Source organism: Oncorhynchus nerka, linkage group LG14 (assembly GCF_034236695.1).
Source record: "Oncorhynchus nerka isolate Pitt River linkage group LG14, Oner_Uvic_2.0, whole genome shotgun sequence".
NCBI classification, from domain to species: domain Eukaryota; kingdom Metazoa; phylum Chordata; class Actinopteri; order Salmoniformes; family Salmonidae; genus Oncorhynchus; species Oncorhynchus nerka.
The window spans coordinates 46,526,328-46,546,013 of record NC_088409.1 but is presented as its reverse complement, the minus strand read 5'-3'; the positions used below and the strand labels follow the sequence as shown (position 1 = coordinate 46,546,013).

Sequence of the window (19,686 nt, the reverse complement as noted above, 5' to 3'; positions counted from 1 at the left end):
GCACTTGCCTTATCAGTGCTCTTAAAACCTGGCATCTCTTTAAGGATGTAACTAGGGAGGTAGAAATCATCACAAGCTTCAATGCTGCATTACACTCTCCAGGACCTGGAAAATATATCTTTGAAATTCCATAAGATAAAAATGGGCAGTGGAATACAGATGACAAAATAAGACTTCTTCTATACCATGCCAATGTCGATAAGAACGTACGCTCTAGCAAGTGTGTAATAATGGAGTTTTTCCCCAGTCATCCTTATCTTTTCAAATAGCAACACATTGGCCAAGTTTCAATTTCTTTGAGTTACCGCTTCAGGTGCTTCTGCTATGTCTGTCTAGCTGCCGAGAATGAGGGAGAGGCGAGGGTTTGCTTCTGAATCTCATTCAGGCTATTTAAAGGACAGATTTTTTTTTTGAGAGAGATTGTTGCGTCATTAGAGTGTGACCTGATTTAATGAAAAACACACAATGAGTGGCGAAGGTGCATAAAGATTTTGGAATTCAAATGTGACGTCATGGTTTTACAACTATCCATTTTAGTTTTTAAATTACGGTGCGTGACATGGTTCAATGCGCCATTAATCAGCACAATCTACTTTTTGGGTTTTTTAAATTGTCTGCTAAAATTGTGTTCATGTATACTGTACATACTGTGCTAATGACGATACAAAAATATTGTAACCGAGCAATATACAATAAAGAGAATTTGGTAATCAATGAATTTCTATTAAGTGCATGGATGCCGCCATCTTTAAACACCTTCCCCAAATGGAGATGCAAAACTATGTGTTCCATTAAATCAGCTATTTCCCCCAGGGGTATGCGCAATGCCAATGTCTTCACATTTTCAAACAGTTACATTTATATTTTCCAACGGGGCTATACATTTGGGTGAGTTTTTTTGTTTGTTGCCTGAGTAGCCTCGTTTCACTGTCAAAAATAAAATTAAACCATCTAGCGTTCAGCAAAATAACAACACAATGTCAAATACAGGTAGCCTAGTCAAATAATTAACATCCAATCACATTAACCGTTACTCTCTCGCGGCAAACTTTCACTCTTGCGCAGGCATTTAGAAATAAAACATGAAAATGCAAACACTTGGTTACACTGCAGCATCCACTGAGAGACTCTTGCTGCTAAGGGAATGCCTGACAGCTTGAAAGACATTTTGGACACTACAGTGAAAATGGTTAACTTTGTTAACGCAATGCCCCTGACCTATTTATTTTCTGCATTATGCAATGATATGGGGAGCAACCATGTAACGCTTTTACAACATACAGAAGTGTGCTGGTTATCAAGGGGTAAGGTATAGACATGTTTTTTTTAAACTTGAGAGACAAGCTTAACGTTTTCTTTACTGACCATAATGTTCACTTGTCTGACCGTTTGCATGATGATGAGTTTCTCACATGACTGGCCTATCTGGGTGATGTTTTTTCTCGCCTGAATGGTCTGAGTCTAGGATTACAGGGACTCCCCACAACTATATTCAATGTGCAGGACAAAATTGAGTTCATGCTTAAGAAGTTGGAGCTCTTTTCTGTCTGCATTAACAAGGACAACACACAGGTCTTTCCATCATTGTATGATTTTTTTGTGTGCAAATGAACTCAAGCTTACGGACAATGTCAAATGTGATATAGTGAAGCACCTGAGTAAGCTGGGTGCGCAATTACGCAGGTACTTTCCCGAAACGGACGACACAAACAATTGGATTCGTTATCCCTTTTATGCCCTGCCTCCAGTCCACTTACTGATATATGAACAAGAGAGCCTCATCGAAATTGCAACAAGCTGTCCTGTGAAAATGTAATTTAATCAGAAGCCACTGCCAGATTTCTGGAAAGGGCTGCGCTCAGAGTTTCTTGTCTTGGCACTGATGCCCTTTGGAACCACGTACCTATGTGAGAGTGGATTCTCGGCCCTCACTAGCATGAAATACACTAAATACAGGCACAGACTGTGTGTGGAAAATGATTTAAGACTGAGACTCTCTCCAATACAACCCAACATTGCAAAGTTATGTGCATCCTTTCAAGCACACCCTTCTCATTAACCTGTGGTGACTTATTCACCATTTTGTATGAACAAATAAGGTTTTATATGTAAGATGGCTAAATAAAGAGCAAAATGTATTGAATGTTATTATCCTATTATTTTTGCCCTGGTCCTATAAGAGCTCTTTGTCACTTCCCACAAGCCAGGTTGTGACAAACTCACACTCATTCTTATGTTTAATAAATGTATCGTATAGTGTGTGTGTGGCAGGCTTACAATGATGGCAAAAAAAAACATTTTGAGTGTGCGCTGACCCTGGTGCTAGAGGGTGTACACAGCTGGAGGTTGAATGTTTGAAGGGGTACGGGACTGTAACAAGTTTGGGAACCACTGCATTAAATACAACGAATGATTCGGGAGACACTTTATTGACACTGTATATGGTCCTCACCCACAAATATCGCTCAGCATAAAGGTCACAGTGACTGACGAGGTAAAAATAGATCATTGGCATTGGACATCTAACTTTTGAAGGTCTTGATTTAGTTTCTTCTTTTTGAAAAGAGACTATTTTCGGGATCATTTCATTTGGATCATCTGTAGAGCACCATCCTATCAACAAACTATTGCTAAGGTTACGGTTAGGGTTAGGTTTAGAATAAGGGTAAGGGTTCAGATTAGGTTTAGTGCTAGGGTTAGTAGATATTATATTATATTATATTATATTATATATTATATATTATATTGAAATGTTACTGATGGACTATCAAAATAAAGAGTTACCTAATTATCTCCGCTCATTGGCCAACTTTCACGAAAGTCAGTAAATAGAAGCAGGATATTTTAAGAAGAGTTGCCATCTGGCTCCGAAGGATCTAAGCCTCCTCTTCCTCTCCTCTGACAGCAAAACACCCTGAATAAATCAGATCGTATTTGAAACATTTTCCAAATGAAGTTCAGGAAGGGAAAGCACTGACATTTACCATGTGTTATCTCGCCATCTGCCTTTAAAAAAAGTGACTGTTTCATCGATGTTAAAGGATTTACGGTGTGCAGCACTTTGAAAAGACACTAAATGGCAGAGTGTGTGGATCCACGGGCTTCGCAGGTATTATTCTACTACATTTCCAGCATTTGCATGCCTCGCGTTCTATCACATGACATTTCAATATCTGTCGTCCTGAAAGTGGCATTTTTGGTGGACAGTTAGCTACCTTTTAAGCACAGAGATGTATAAAGGTACGGCAAACCTTTTTGATTTGAACAGGGTTGACAGACAGCCATCGTCAAGGACACATAAGAGCACGTTAACACAGCTGACAAATGCTATGTCAAATGTACCACAAACAATCAATTTACTGAAAACAATACATGTGGACGTCTTTACAGCTAGTCTTTTGTTTGTATAGTGAGTAAAAAGCCATATGGCTCCTTGTGCAACCCGTAATTTGTGCCCACGGTTGCACAGTTCTTTAGGGACACTCTAGGCTAACACTTCATGGGTGGTTTTTGTCAGGCGAAATTCAGGTTAAGTGCTAGGCTCAAGGACACATCAGGAGTGCTCTATCCAGCGGAGAGGCCTTCGATGCAGAGAACTAGAATGTATTATTAAGCACAGCTTCTGTTCCGGTCTTATTAGAACCAATTTGAGATGCATTACTATGGTTCAAACCCCAAAGCCACAGGATTACTGGGCAAGAGCATGAAATGAATCCAAGATAGGTATACCCATGCATAAAACATGTAAACTTGGGAGCAATATTTCAGTTCTGTGTAAGTCCCTATATTACCCCCCTCCCCCTCATCCCCATATTACAATATGAACACAGTTATATTATATCATTGATTATTAAACTGCTTTGAGTCATAGTTTTACTTCAAACTCATTTTTCTCTTTCTTTGTATATAATATCTGTGTGCAAACATTGGTGGGCTACATGAGTATCCATTATTTCTATATTGATATTGATGTTGGTGAGAAAGGGATTGAATTCTAATACACATTATCTCTTTCCCCATGCCTCATCAGGGTTAACTGAGCCCCACAGTAACAATACACTATTATGCCGAAATTGTGGTACACTGGAGCCTTTGTTCCTGATATCATTCTCCACCTGTCTCCCTGTAGGTTCAGTCCATACGAATGGTATGACGCCCATCCCTGCAATCCCGGATCCGATGTGGTAGAGAACAACTTCACCCTCCTTAACAGCTTCTGGTTCGGTGTGGGCTCCCTCATGCAGCAAGGTATGGTATAGCCTAGCTTATTCCCTCTTTCACCTGTCAAGAGCAACAGTCCCCCCTCCACTCCCTTCCTCCTCTGCACAGCCACCCTCCCTCTCCCTCCCTCTCTTCACCTCTTTAACTGACAAGCTACCTAATTTCCATTGTTTTAGAATACACTTGCCTGTCAGGAACAACTGCAGCTCAGACGTACATTACAAAAGAAAGCTGTTGTCACCTCCCCGCCTGCTCATAGAAACAGGAGTAGGTGTCAGACACCTGTCAGAATGTGGCAGGTAAAAGACAGAAAACACGGTTGCATTTGTTTCCCCGTAACACAGCTGTTTGTGTTTTGGGACGAAAGGGTAAGTTGGTGAACGTGTCTGACAAATGCCAGCTATCACTCCTCGCTGGCGTTGCTATGGCCACAAGGTTGACGTTTATATTCTTGTGTTTACCGAGTCCTTGTACCAAAGACCCATTGTCAAAATATATACCCCCCACACAGCTCAGCTCTCGGGACAAATTACATTTTGTTAAATGACACTTGGGCCTTTTATGGTGCTGGAGTAGTGCCATTATTGTCCTTTATTCATAATATGAAAGTATGTCAATATGAAAGTATGTCAATTCTCAGCATCTTTCTTATGCTAGAGCAGACAGTTAGCTTTAGTCATTCCCCAACCCCCAAAATACCTATTTGAATGATTCCACCTTCTGTGTAAGCTTACACAAATCTGAGGAAGGTTAGGGGAAGGATATCACGGCAACACCAAGCTAATGCGGTCGTCTCGTCCACCCTTGAAGACATTCGTAAGCAAATGGAGCCCCATAAATGCTTTGACGTAATGAAGTCAGCCGAAGGATTTTTTTTTAAAAAGAGCTACTAATAAAATGTTTAACCTCAATGTAACAAGACAAATTAGGGAGGCTCGACGAGGCTCGACGGTGGATCTCTGCCGGTAAGGAGAGCAAATGCGGCAATCCATTAAACACAAAAGCTGTGCTCCTCCGGCAGCTCTCCCGCGTAGCTGCATGGTATCTCTGACAATTTGCATTGTGAGTGGAGGCTAACAGTACCATATGAAAGGGAGGAGAGGAACGAGCAAAACAGAAGGAAGTTGGTGATTCATCTTTGAACAAGACTAATGGTCCTTTGTCATTGGGATGGTAGGTCTTGAATCTTGAACTTAAAACTTAAAATAATATTGAATAAATAATTAAAGAATATTGTTCCTTTGATACTGTCCTTCTGTAAGCAGGTTAATGTTGATCCCCCAGATTACATTACTATACAACAGGATATTTTACTTCGACACAGCAAAATGGTCTAAGAGTTAACTAGGTCACAGAAAGTAAAGTGTACCGGAGGTGGTTCGCTGAAGTCCACTTGCATTATGAGTATAACCTTCCTTGATAGATCGACGTTTCATTGCCAAATCATAACCAAAGTGTCTAAAATGTATATATATATATTTTTAACTCTATACAGTTCTTTTAAAATGATTTGGACATCAAACACGGAAAATGATTTTATCTGGGATATTGACTTGCATTGTTCTTTGGACACAAGCGCAAAAGAAAAATGCTTTGGTGACAGTAGCAAGGATGACAAAATCAAAAGGATATCTTCTTTTGGAATTTGAGTGAACTATCCCTTTAAGATCATAGCACTAACGTGGTCTGGAATCGCTTAGAACAATTACGTTAGCAAGTTACAACTACTCTTTAAACATGTTGCCTTTTCCCAATTTAACTTAGTTCCCTATGATGAAGTGAAAAAAATTAAATAAAGTATAAAGTAGGTCAAACATTGATTCTCTGGAAGACATACCCACTGAAATGCGTTTTTTTATCCATCTCCTCATAGAAAACTTTTATACTATCTAATCGATTGATCATGTAATTTATCAATGCAGCAATAACATAGTGCTCACCCTGGAGCACCATGTGCTGCCTGCGTACGTTTATCTCTGTTTAGATGGACTAGTATTAATTGTGGCACCTATGTGTTCTGTAGCCAGAGGCGGACTGGCCATGGTGGCCATGGTGGCTGGTGTGTGAGAGAAAAAACGACCATGCAGTTCAGCAGGTACTCACACTCAAACCATTAAAAGGAAAAACCATTGAGCGGGAGAAATATACTTCATTTAATTCCATGCTGGACAGAATACAATAAGTGCCAGTGGAAAGTGCAAAAAGTGCTATGTGTTCTGCCCTGATACAAATGGACCAAATATGTATCCAAAGGGGTCCATTTTGTTATACAAACCAGACACCTTATGCTCTGAAGGCAAACTCACCGACAGTCGCTGAGGAAGAAGCCATTTCACTGACATGTTTAAAATGCAAATGGCTATGTTTGGAAGAGGAAGAACAGCCTAATAAATCAAAATCCTGCCAGCTTGTCTGTAGGAGTGAGGTGTCATACAAAACAAGAATACACAAAATGGAGAGGTGTAAAAGCAGACCTTGCATGCTTCAAAAGAGGCGTGCCCTGGGCCGTGCAAAATGGGTGAAACATGAAAATAAGTTGCTATATTGATATGCAAAATGTGTAAGTAACATAAGCTATACAAAATATTGCATTTATAGTCATGGGGCATTGTTTTGACCTTATCGGTGTTAGTTATCTTATCCCGATATGGAGAAGAGAGCTTCTCAACTTGGAAAACATTTTTAGTTTTTTATGACGTTCAGTTTTTAAAAGAGATTAATAAGCAGTAACAGCCTCTGGTGTAGAGAGCGTGTGTTTATGTGATGATGCCACGAAGGAGAGAATGTTAAGTTCAGGTAATGATTCTCACGGGAAGAGGTGCCTCCCTGATGTTAAATTGAATCTTTGCTTGTGGGGAAAATAACATGGGGAGAAAGCCAGGGCATTGCATTTAATAGTACTCAGTGCTTCTAAATCCACAGAGAATATAACTCTTAAGCATGTGTGCTTTTGTCAAGGCTGTTATAAGGAGCCACGAGTAGTTGTGAATGCTTTTTGCTAGTCGTATATTGCATTATGGGTGATAGACGGTACTGTAATAAACACACGAATTTCACACAGGTGGATCACAACAAATGTTACTGTATGTAATATTACAAGCATCAAGAATCATCACAGTGAATTATTGTAATGTTTGTTTGTGTCAATTAATCCCATAAGGGATGGGTTGCCAACTGGTGCTTTTACACAAAAAATTAAATGTCCTTAATTCATTCAGCATCCCTGAGCCTAATACCTTTCTCAATAAAATTGCCATTTTACCGTAGTGTGTATTTAGTCACATCCTCATTGTGTAACATACTTTATATTTGAATGTTTTGTCATTGTGTTTTGCAAGGCCTTTCACTGTACTTGTGCACATGACATTACAACTTGAAACTATGATGTCAGCACCTAGCCATTCTAGCTGCAGCAGCACTGCAGTCACTCAGATTGTGTTGCTTTGTTGACTGGAATTGCATCATTATCTTCTGCTCTGAAAGGACATTTATACTTATTTGGCTTAGAAGACATGAAGTCCTTCTTCAATGAGATGCGTAGTGCATTGACAAGGTTTTTATTTCCTCGGCAGCACTGTATGACCAATCCGTTTTTAGTATTTCTTTGAGTGTTCTAGGTGCCGTGCGACAACAGCTGACAACAGCATTTTATGGCCTGGAATCCAATTGGGCTACCCGTTGTTCCAGTTCCTTACCAGTTTGACTGCTGAGCTGAGTGTCCTCCTACACTTAAGTGATAGTTCTTACCTTGAAGTGTTACAATACTAGCCTTGTTTGCCACCGTGTAAGGCTGTCAAATTACAAAGGACAAATCCAATCAAATTGGGTAAGGAAGGTTAAAAAGCTGACCACTTTACCTCCTCTCAGTGGGGTGGTTACTCTTCAAAATTGCCCTCATAAATCTTCTCAGTAAAGTAGTGGAGGGCACTGAACTCTACCTCTGGTGGAGAGGTTGTTTTAGACGTCGACAGGGACAGAAAATAAAGTAGTCAAAAAGCTATTGTAAACAAGATATATGGGAATTGAACTGACAGAGGACCTCACAATGTCATACTAAATGCTGTGGGAGGCAGTCTGGCCAACCTAAGTAATTGAACATTTATGTCCAGAGACTGATAAGCCATTTTCACCCTGTCAAATGTAAGTTGTCACAAATGGATGTATGTTATGCATGCATTATTTGTGAGGCACTGCTCCACACAATTCAAAATCATGCAAAGAAGAATACAAAACACAAAATCGACACAACAGCCCATATAAAAGCAAGCATGTAGTGCATGTATACTATGCAAGCCATTTTACGGGTGCAGGGAACATATGGCTGTGGCAAAGGAGGTGGAACATTTCAAAGGCAGAGAAAGAGCAGAATAACATTTAGATGTGACCTCTTTGTCTTGGTGACATTATTTTAATTGGACACATGCCAAGTGGCAGGGTTCTTAATGAAACCCCACAACGAAGAAGCAAACGCGTGTCACTTTATTATTTAAAAAACACCAGAACCAATTCCACCATCAGTTTGTGCTTTCTGTCTGTTAAAACTTCTTTGGGCTGCAAACCCGTTAACGGGATGATATGACAACAGCCAGTGAAAGTGCCGGGCGCCAAATTCAAAACAACAGAAATCTCATAATTAAAATTCCTCAAACATACACATATCTTATACCGTTTAAAGGTAGTCTTGTTGTTAATCCCACCACAGTGTCCGATTTCAAATAGACTTTAAGGCGAAAGCAGCACAAACGATTATGTTAGGTCACCACCAAGCCACAGAAAAACACAGCCATTTTCCCAGCCAAAGAGAGGAATCACAAAAAGCACAAATAGAGATAAAATGAATCAATAACCTTTGATGATCTTCATCAGATGACACTCATAGGACTTCATGTTACACAACACATGTATGTTTTGTTTGATAAAGTTCATATTTATATAAAAAAAAATCTGAGTTTACATTGGCGCGTTACATTCACTAGTTCCAAAATCATCCAGTGATTTTGCATAGCCACATCGATTCAACAGAAATACTCATCATAAATGTAGATGATAATACAAGTTATACACATGGAATTATAGATATACCTGTCCTTAAATGCAACCGCTTTGTCAGATTTCAAAAAAACTTTATGGAAAAAGCAAACCATGCAATAATCTAAGACGGCGCTCAGAACAATCAAGTCAAAATAGCCGCCATGTTGTAGTCAACATAAACCATAAATTACATGCTAAATATACCGTTACCTTTGATGATCTTCATGAGAATGCACTCCCAGGAATCCCAGGTCCACAATAAATGCTTGATTTGTTCGATAAAGTCCGTTATTTATGTCCAATTAGCTACTTTTGTTAGCGCGTTTGGTATACATATCCAAATGCTCATTCTGGTCAGCGTTACGTCGGACAAAAACTTCAAAAAGTTATATTACAGGTCGAAGAAACATTTAAAACTAAGTACAGAATCAATCATTAGGATGTTTTTATCATTAATCTTCAATAAAGTTCCAACCGGAGTATTCCTTTGTCTTGAGGAGCCATGGATCGCAGGTCACTATCATGTGAAATGCGCATGACCATGAAATGGCTGACTGCCAGACACATGATTTATTCTGCAGTCATTCAGCCCCACAACACAGTGGAAGCCTCATTCAAATTTCTATAGACGGTTGACATCTAGTGGAAGCCCTAGGAAGTGCAACTTCATTAATATCTCAAGGGATTTCAATGGGAACTGTGTTGAATACATACCAACCTCAGATTTCTCACTTCAGGTTTTGATTTATCCTCAGGTTTTTGCCTGCCATATGAGTTCTGTTATACTCACAGACATCATTCAAACTGTTTTAGAAACTTCAGAGTGTTTTCTATCCAATACTAATATGCATATATTAGCAACTGAGACTGAGGAGCAGGCCGTTTACTTTGGGCACCTTATTCATCCAAGCTACTCAATACTGCCCCCCAGCCAAAATAAGTTAAGCTTGGTGGAATCAGAGGCCGCGTTCCAGGCTGACTACATTGCAGATGCATGCCAGATCTCCAGCCCAGACCACCCACTCCATTACTGCTTTGATTGTCTACTGACAAGTCGGAGATACTGGACAATTAAGTGTCGCACCACGCCCTTTGGGAGGAGTTTCATCCTGGGGGATATCACTATAATGAACAATTCTATGTAGCTTCCCTCTATGGGCAGGTGGAGGGAGGGGGGGGGTATTATTATGTCTGCCTTTTTGTTTCTTGCTGTGTTTTATGTGTTCATGTGTGAGCTGTGCAAGGATTTTCCTCTTGTAAGACAATAAACCTGATTCTAACCTGACTCTGATATCTCACAATGCACGTATAGGTGTTTAACATTTCAACTAACTTCATCATATGGTATAGCAATCAGATGACTCTGCAGTCGAGTACTTGCACGCAACACAACTGGAATATTGTCAGCTTGGAACATGACCATTATTTTAAAATGAACTCTCAGCCTAGACTGAGGGTTTGTTTGGATACAGGAATCCTACTGTATCTGGCATTAGATTTTGGGATCGCCCCCCAAAATGTTCTGCTCATCCGCGTTCTTCATAACCAGCTAATTGTAGTCAAATTAAAATATAAGGCTGCCAGGTACATAGATATGCCCCTTTAGTTGTTTTCCATCTGAGAATTTGAGTAAGACCAAGAGTGTACAGTATGTGTGTTCCATTGATCACCTTATGTGAAAAAGCAACCACATAACCATTGTGTTTGTTATATTCTGTAACAGTCGTACATAAAGAAGATGCGTGTGTGATGTCAAACGTCTCCATATCAGGGGCTACACTAAACTTTTACCTCTGGGGGTACTCTTGAGTTCAAATGGGTCCCCTAAATGGACAGAAATATTGTCTGGAAATTACAGAATATATCATGGAATATGTATATGAACCCTACAGCCAACATTCAAGCCAAAATGTGAGCTAAACAATTGGCGACTGAATACCTACAGTGTATCTGTAAGATGACCGTTGTTCTCCCTCACCCTGTCTGCCATCCAGGCTCTGAGCTGATGCCCAAAGCCCTGTCCACCAGGATCATCGGAGGCATCTGGTGGTTCTTCACCCTCATCATCATCTCCTCCTACACGGCCAACCTGGCCGCCTTCCTCACCGTGGAGCGCATGGAGTCGCCCGTGGACTCTGCCGACGACATTGCCAAGCAGACCAAGATTGAGTATGGTGTGGTCAAAGACAGTGCCACCATGTCTTTCTTCAAGGTATGCATCTTAAAAGACGTGGTCTGTCTTTGCTTTGGTTTTGAGTTGTGCTTTGTTTGATGTTGATTTCATTATTCATTGATTGAAGCACGCTGAGTACACACAGTCATAAAACTTGTTTATGAAGACCTGATGCTGCATCAGTACTTTTTTATATACAGTATGCTTCTCAATAAAATAAAATAAATAATCATATTATTTCACAAAATACATTTTTTTATATATATTTTTTATTTCCAGTTAGATCTTAATTCCCACTGCAAAAGCAAGTTCTCCACTTCTCCACGTTGTTTTATGGGATCCTCCCAAAACAATTGTTTTATTCCAAAGTTTCAGCTTTTGCCCTGCAGTGTTCTCAACTTTATTTTATTATTTTGAGTTTCGACTCCGATGCTGTTACTGTGGTGCTGAATAACACGTAAGGGTTTGCTGTTGTTTTTCTGTGTAAGAAATGGAAAACATTGGACACAGTTCTCTGGAACATGTTTCATGGACAAGGGAAAGCTCCTGTGTTTATGGCACACAACAGCAAGGAAAACAGATGATTTTACCCACGGTGATTGTCCAATATGAACACTTTCAAATGTTCTCTATTGAATAGTTCATAAATACTTCATGTAATATGTGTGCCTCTGCTAAAGAGTGTATCTTAGGAGTTTCCCCTGCCCTGACAATATAATTGAGGATGTATTTTAGTTTACTTCTCTCTGGCCCATTTGCTATTTCCGTCATCCCTATTTCCTTTATATTGTTTTATTCATATTATATTTATTGGCACTTTGTTTTTTTGAAAAGTGTGTGATAAATATTATTATTATTATTATTCATAATTTCTCTTACTGCTCTCTGTTAGCATTGTCTCCGCTGCTCTATGACCCGGTCAGAATATCCACCAATAGAATTTTCACCCACATAAAGATTTCCTGTGACCACCAAAAAATCCACTAGGGGAGAAAGAGCACATTAGTACCCGTTCTATTCCATAAGGTTTGATTAACATGGAGTTCAATGAGGGATTAGGCATGGTCCATGGAGTAACTAAAATTTGTGATTATACCAAATTAGAGTCATCAGTTGCCTATCCATTGGAACTACTGGCTATGGTGTAAACCAGGGGTGGCCAACCCTCCTCCTGGAGAGCTACTGAGTGTTCAGGCTTTTGCTCCAGCCCCTACTGAAACCTTATCCTACTAATCATCTACTCATCAGGGCCTTTAGTTCCTGATGGCTGCCTGTCTACCCTGAGATATACCCATCTATTTGAACCTTCTCTAAATGAAAGATTGACAATTAGTCAAGAACTTGTTGTAAGTTCTCGGCACAGTAAAAAGTGGATTTTACTCCTTGAGCGTGTTTACTTTGATTAGTGACAGATATGATTGCATTGTTATTAGTCAGAGGAGACACAGGTGTCTATAATTACCTCATCAATTGCAGAGCTCAAGTGCCCTTCTCGTTATCACTGGGAGGGCTAACGAGCTCGACTGAAGCGGATGTGGGAGCTGATAAATACTGAAGAGGTCGGGGAGTAGCTGTAGATTTGTCCAATCACACTGCATGGAAGGGCACTGTAGGGCAAAGTAAATCTTTGCACTGTAATCTCTGGCACACTATGCTATCTTGACAATCAGATGTACTGCATGTGTGTCACCTGCACCTATAAATAAAGTTTTTCTCATTTTAACCGCCAATGCAGGAATTAAGTAACTAAAGAGCTTTGACATCCTACATATTTTCAAATGACTATGGTGATGAGACAGTCATTATCTCAAATTAGGTATGGAATAACATTTGACCCCTTGTCAAATAGCAGGAAATATCACAGACAAACGCAAGGCTAATAGAGAGGAAGACTTTTTTCTTATTTCCTGTGGATGAAAATATATGTACATTACCTCCCCATACTAAATGATTGTATCCAGTGGCACAAGTCACTTCTTATATAAAATAAATAAATAGATGTATGAAAGTACAGAAGTGTCAAAGTAGATACAGTACCTGAAAGCTGTGAATGTTAAAGTGGCATTGCACAGTTTATTCCTTTTCTTGGAGCTCAAGGCTCCAATATGTTCCTTAATTCCTGCATTTACATACCTCGAGATGGAGAAGTGCGGGAAAAGGATAATAACAGCATGATAGGTGCTCAAGATTGCCAGATTATTTTCAACACCAATACTATGTGCTACAAAGATGGGGGCTATATGTGCAATGGGATCAAGACACGGTAGAAAACATGTACATTTTTTTTAAAGTACTGTTTAGACTCAATGTCCCTTTGACCAGGTGTAATGCACAAGCTGAGGTTCAACATTGATTGTACTTTCAATTCTTCCCCAGAAATCAAAGGTGTCTACTTTTGAGAAGATGTGGGCTTTTATGAGTAGTAAACAGAGTACGTCGCTGGTCAAGTCCATTGAGGACGGCATCCAGAGGGTTCTGAAGTCTGACTATGCCTTGCTCATGGAATCCACCACAATTGATTACATTACCCAGCGGAACTGCAACCTCACCCAGGTTGGAGGCGTCATTGACAGCAAAGGCTATGGAATAGGCACTCCCATGGGTAAGGTGTAACAAAATCTGTCATTCTTAAGGATTAGCCCCTTTTTTGCAATTTTCGCCCTAAAATGACATACCCAAATCTAACTGCCTGTAGCTCAGGTCCTGAAGCAAGGATATGCATATTCTTGGTACCATTTGAAAGGAAACAATTCAACATTACATTTTTTGTACCATCAACTTTGAAAAGCAAGACAAATTCCATAATGTATTATTCCAGCCCAGGTGCAATTAAATTTTTGGCCACTAGATGGCATCAGTGTATGTGCAAAGTTTTAGACTGATCCAATGAACCATTGTATTTCTGTTCAAAATGTTGTATCAAGTCTGCCCAAATGTCCCTAATTTGTTTATTAATGTTCAAAATTGTGCACTTTCCTCAAACAATAGCATGGTATTATTTCGCTGTAATAGCTACTGTAAATTAGACAGTGCAGTTTGATTAACAAGAATTTAAGCTTTCTGACAATATCAGATATGTCTATGTCCTGGGAAATGTTATTTTTACTTACAACCTCGTGCTAATCGCATTAGCCTACGTTTGCTCAACGTCAAGAAGTTTTAATAGATAAAATATGTCGTTGATGGTATGAATACTTTCAAGCTCTCCATAACTCCTGCAACAAGCACCATCCCCCACTGATACATTGGTAGGAGGTGGTCCTCTCGAGCTGGACAAACAAATAACACATTCATTCTATATCTGTGCTTTCGATGCAGAGCATTTTGATGAACTGCTATTGTATTTTACTCTTGTTATTATGTCATTTCTGGACAATGTGTGTATTGTTACATTTTTGCTGCACTATTGAAGCTAGAAACATAAGCATTTCACTGCACCTGCGATAACTTCTGAAAAACTGTGTACGCAACCAATAACTTTTGATTTGATTTACCAGTCAAAAGTTTATTTTTACCATTTTCTACATTGTAGAATAATAGTGAAGACATCAACACTATGAAATAACACATATGGAATCGTGTAGTATCCAAAAAATGTCACCTGGAATGCGTTTCAATTAACAGTTGTGCCTTAAGTTAATTTGTGGAATTTCTTTCCTTGTTCATGCTCAAAAATAAAGAAAAACCCTTGAATGAGTAGGTGTCCAAACTTTTGAATGCATATTAATATGCAATGACAACATACACATTTAAGCCATGTGTTGTGAAAACACCCCTGTGGCCTCTTCAGCGAGGTCCAGTTAGTGGTTTGTCTTATCGTACAAGCAGACTTAAGCAGACCTGTTGCTTGCCTTACAGGCTCTCCATACCGGGACAAAGTGACCATCGCCATCCTGAGCATTCTGGAGGATGGCCGTCTGCACATGCTCAAGGAGAAGTGGTGGAGCGGCAGCAGCTGTCTGGACGAAGAGCGCCGTGAGAAAGCCGGCCCCATGGGCATTCAGAATTTGGGAGGGATCTTTATAGTGCTGGCATCTGGCCTGGTTCTCTCCGTCTTTGTGGCTATAGCCGAATTCATATACAAGCTAAGGAAGACGGCGAAACGTGAGCAGGTAGATATTAAACCCATGAATGTGATTCAAGATTGTTGATCAATAATTTATGTACTTGATGTGATTATTTTATGGATGACATTGTTTGCATGATGTACAGTATTTTGTATTGGTTAATTTGTATTGGTTAATTCACTTCCATTATTCAACTTGCCTAACTGTGCTTATGTCTGACAATATGAAAACAACTTTTAAATTCAAGCTGCACTCTGTCCATTTTAGTTCCCTTTATTAAAGGGATTTGCATTCCCTCAAATAATCCCTGTGCTATTTGGCTATAAAATAGAACATTTTATCAGGCATAATTGTAAATTGGAGCATGCCGAATTAATCTGTTATTAGTCATTGCAGATGTCAGAATACCATGAAACTCAAGTTGTAAATCGCAGATTGGAGTTATGCAACTAAGCGGGTTGTGTCAAGCATTCTTGTATAGTTAATGGGGTAAGAATACGGCTCTGTGTTCAATCTATCTGACAGAGCAGGAACAGTGCACATTGCGTGGGTTGCATGTGGTGGGGGTTGCAGTTTGACATGGCTGTCAGCGATGGGAGAAGAACAACATACATGACTGTTTTGTGGTTAATGTGTTTTGTACTTTTGATTGTTGACGCTCTTTGCTCTCAGAACCATTTAAAGCTAAGGCATTTACCCCCATCCCTCCCCCTCCCCCTTCTCTCCCCTCCTCCTCGCCCTTTTCGCCCAGAGGTCTTTCTGCAGTGCCATGGTGGACGAGATCAGACAGTCGTTCACCTGCGGGAGGCGTGTGAAACACAAACACCACCACCAGGTCCCGGTCATGGTCAAGACGGATGCAGTGATCAACATGCACACGTTCAACGACCGACGACTCCCGGGAAAGGACAACATGAGCTGCAACACTGGGATGACCCCCGTGTTCCCGTGACGGTTTGCGCCTCCCAGAGAAAGAGCCTCCTGGGCAATGTGGAGGGCGTGATTGGTCCCGAAACCTGGGACAATGGAATCGAGGGGATTACCAGATTCACCATCAACCACAGCGACATAGGGACACTAACGAAACATGGAACACTAACTCAACATGGTACTATCAAAATGGCAGCATCGGCGACACAGGTATGACAGCGTTCACCCATGTATTCCAAAAGAGACGGAAAAAGAGAGAGAGTGAGGTAGAGGAGGAGAAGAACCGTTCCTGGAAAAGGAAACAACATCTCCAAATAATCTGTATTCAAGTCCGATGTTTACGTACGTAACACAAAAATACACTCACCAAGGAATCACAAGATATCCAAGGAATCCTTGATTGACAACAATGATTCAACCTTTTTATTGGACAAATGGCATAAAGACAGAGTTGGCTTCATTGAGCATGGCAATAAAAGAACTACAGACAGACATGGGAAATTAGGTTTTGATGGGAGATCAATTATGTCACACATAGCACATCATGATCATTCAAAGTCAAAGTTCTGACTGATTCTTTTTTATCTTGTCTGTAGGTCCTTTGGCAGCAGAAAAATTATGTTACCTCAAACCTTGTACAGACATAACATTGAGTCTTTGATTTGCTCTCTTTGAGTCACCGTCTATTTTGTGGGAGGCGTTTTTAAACGCATGGCTTGGACCACCGGACTTCTATAATTCCACTAGAAGAAACACGTCCTTAGTACATGCAGATGACAGCAATGGAATCCCAACAGTGAGCAAATCCCACAGTAAGAGAGAGCATTAGTCACTCAGTGAACTTGGTTTGCAGATCTTTAATTGACAAAAAATGACTGTTCAACGAGAGAGAGTTGACATCACTGAAGCTATCCTGAGGTTAATGGGGAGACCTTGATTTATTGGTAATAAATTACGTTTCCACATATTGTGCCATTTTGTTACTGTGACTAAACACAATGTAGGGCCCTATTTGTTTGTGCTTCACCACATTATTTGCAGACGTATGTTTTGTGGACATTAAGATAATCTTGTCCGTGAAAAAAAAAGAACAATGAGCTAGCCAATTTCCTAAGATCTGCCCATAAAATAAATCTAAACATTGGATGCGACTGCTCATGCAAGTGCTTCATGAGATACTGTTCCCAAATTTCTAAATTAGACTATGTTAGAGAGTAATATCCATGGCCTTTTTCCTCTTTACAACACAGGGTAATGTGTTCCTATCAGATATAATAACTTTTTTTTGGGGGGGCATCTTATTAATCAAACAAACAAATATACAATACTCTTGGGATAATGAATGAGGAGTGATTTGCCTCAACGTATTCATGTACCAAAATGCAAGTACATAACACTTCAAGTTTACTCTAATTTGGCTACCAATGATAAATGGACATGAACCCCCTTATACTTGTTGCACCACTAGTCTATATTGTCCTCTAAAATAACCACCTGGTCTCATTACTTTTTTTGATATGTACATGTTGAACAACTGTACGATTTAGGGGTATAAACTGAATTTATTTCCTCATAAAAGCACAACATGTTTATGGTTACCCAATCATACCGTTCATGTTTGAAGGGTTATGGTTAGGGTTATAGTCAGCTAGTTAGTTAGCCAGCTAGCTAGTTGGTTATATCTGCCAATGTCCACTTAATAAATATTTCAGAGAAATCTGTCTGCATTGGCTTTGTGTTACTAAAAAAACAAACAATGGCAATATAACATTTTCAGAGGGCAATCAGCCATCTGTTTCCATTTTGTGAAAGTGTCTCTACAATAAGGCCCCTCAGAAATAGCCATGTTATAATCGCACAGCGTCCATTGAATTGCTCTTGCTGCTTGCAATGAATTACCTTCTGACTGCTAAACAGATACTCTAATCTAGTAATATCAGTGACATGAAAGAAATGCAGAGAGCACAGTACAGATGTACAGGCTGCATAGTCACTGTTTTAAGCTGTTTGGTTTTAGTTCTGCAATTGCAGGTGATTGTAAATGACTAGGTTTTGTATTGTGTTGGGCGGAGGACATTGGACAAGGGACCTTATGAGTAAGAAACAAATGCTGTCATCATTTTCAATGGTACTACATTACTATTCCTTCTGCGTGTGTTTACTTTGTGGCCACGGCAACAGTGAATGTCCCCGGGACACGCAAATTATTTTGCTTATTCATATTGCAGGGCCGATATTAAAGCTTTGTGGCAGCGTTACCGAACGCTACGCTACCATTACGGAAATGAGATAGGCTAGCTCTGAGTGGCTGATGACACCCTTTTGGTTTTTGCATTTGATTTTCATTCTGTGCACTAGAGATAGATATCATTAAATGAATCATTATCATGCTCAGATGATGAGATGAACAAACAGATGGAAGATCTGAAGTTTGGGTTTTCTGGGTTTATGTTGTCTGGAATGCCTATAAACTGTATATCTGCAATGAGTATTGAGCTGTAGGATGCTAGGAGTCTATATGTGAGCTGCCGGAATAGGGAGCTGAACAGACAGCATACCTCTGTGAGGTTTACAATATTGATAAAAAAGACAAACTATCTTGGGTTCCTTTTTTTCAACATTAACAATGTAAAGATTCAAGGGAACTTAAATCTGTGTGACTTATGATTGGTTTGGTAGAAACTCATTGTATAAATGTTAATCAACTCCCTTCTGCAAAGTAGAGTATATGTAGATAAGATGAACAGGAGAAAATGTATTTTGCTAAATTTTTACAGGTAAATGCATACATTTTTGCTCTCAGCCAAACACAATTTCTTAATTTAAATTAGGTTTCATATGCCACTTTAACCTGTACCCCACTCCCACTTCCCAAACCTCCATATTAATTTATTCGATTGGAATGGATTATTATATATTATATTGGATTATGATCATCAAGAGTAGAATATTATATGTAAATCTTATTTTATCGCACCTAATATATTGATATGAGGTGTATGTGACGTTGTAATATTGAATTCCCCAAAACTGTAGAGGAAACTTCTTTAGAATAGATTTTGTATGATCTAGCTGGCTCTTTTCTTCTCTTTTGAAACCCATGATGCAGTTGGGCAAAGACTGGTTGTTACACTACACGTTAGACTGGCTTCCAGTTGAATTCTCCTTTGACTGCAAACACAAGTTACTTTAGTGCTTTTTATGTTAATCCATATACTCGCTGAAATAATTGTGGTGAAAATGGACATCAGTGATCCATTAATA

At 39.6% G+C, this 19,686-nt stretch overlaps 1 protein-coding gene across 1 annotated transcript in view; it reads left to right on the top strand.

The window, feature by feature from the left end:
• The window catches only part of LOC115141229 (glutamate receptor ionotropic, kainate 3-like), a 43,779-nt gene extending 27,246 nt beyond the window's left edge, over nt 1–16,533 (top strand). The window contains exons 10-14 of the mRNA XM_065000127.1: nt 4,130–4,248; nt 11,247–11,464; nt 13,802–14,027; nt 15,284–15,537; nt 16,244–16,533. Coding sequence (XP_064856199.1) covers nt 4,130–4,248; nt 11,247–11,464; nt 13,802–14,027; nt 15,284–15,537; nt 16,244–16,444 — 1,018 coding nt within the window. The 3' untranslated portion in view covers nt 16,445–16,533. The remainder of the gene's footprint in view (nt 1–4,129; nt 4,249–11,246; nt 11,465–13,801; nt 14,028–15,283; nt 15,538–16,243) is intronic.
• Nucleotides 16,534–19,686: the final 3,153 nt, after the last annotated feature.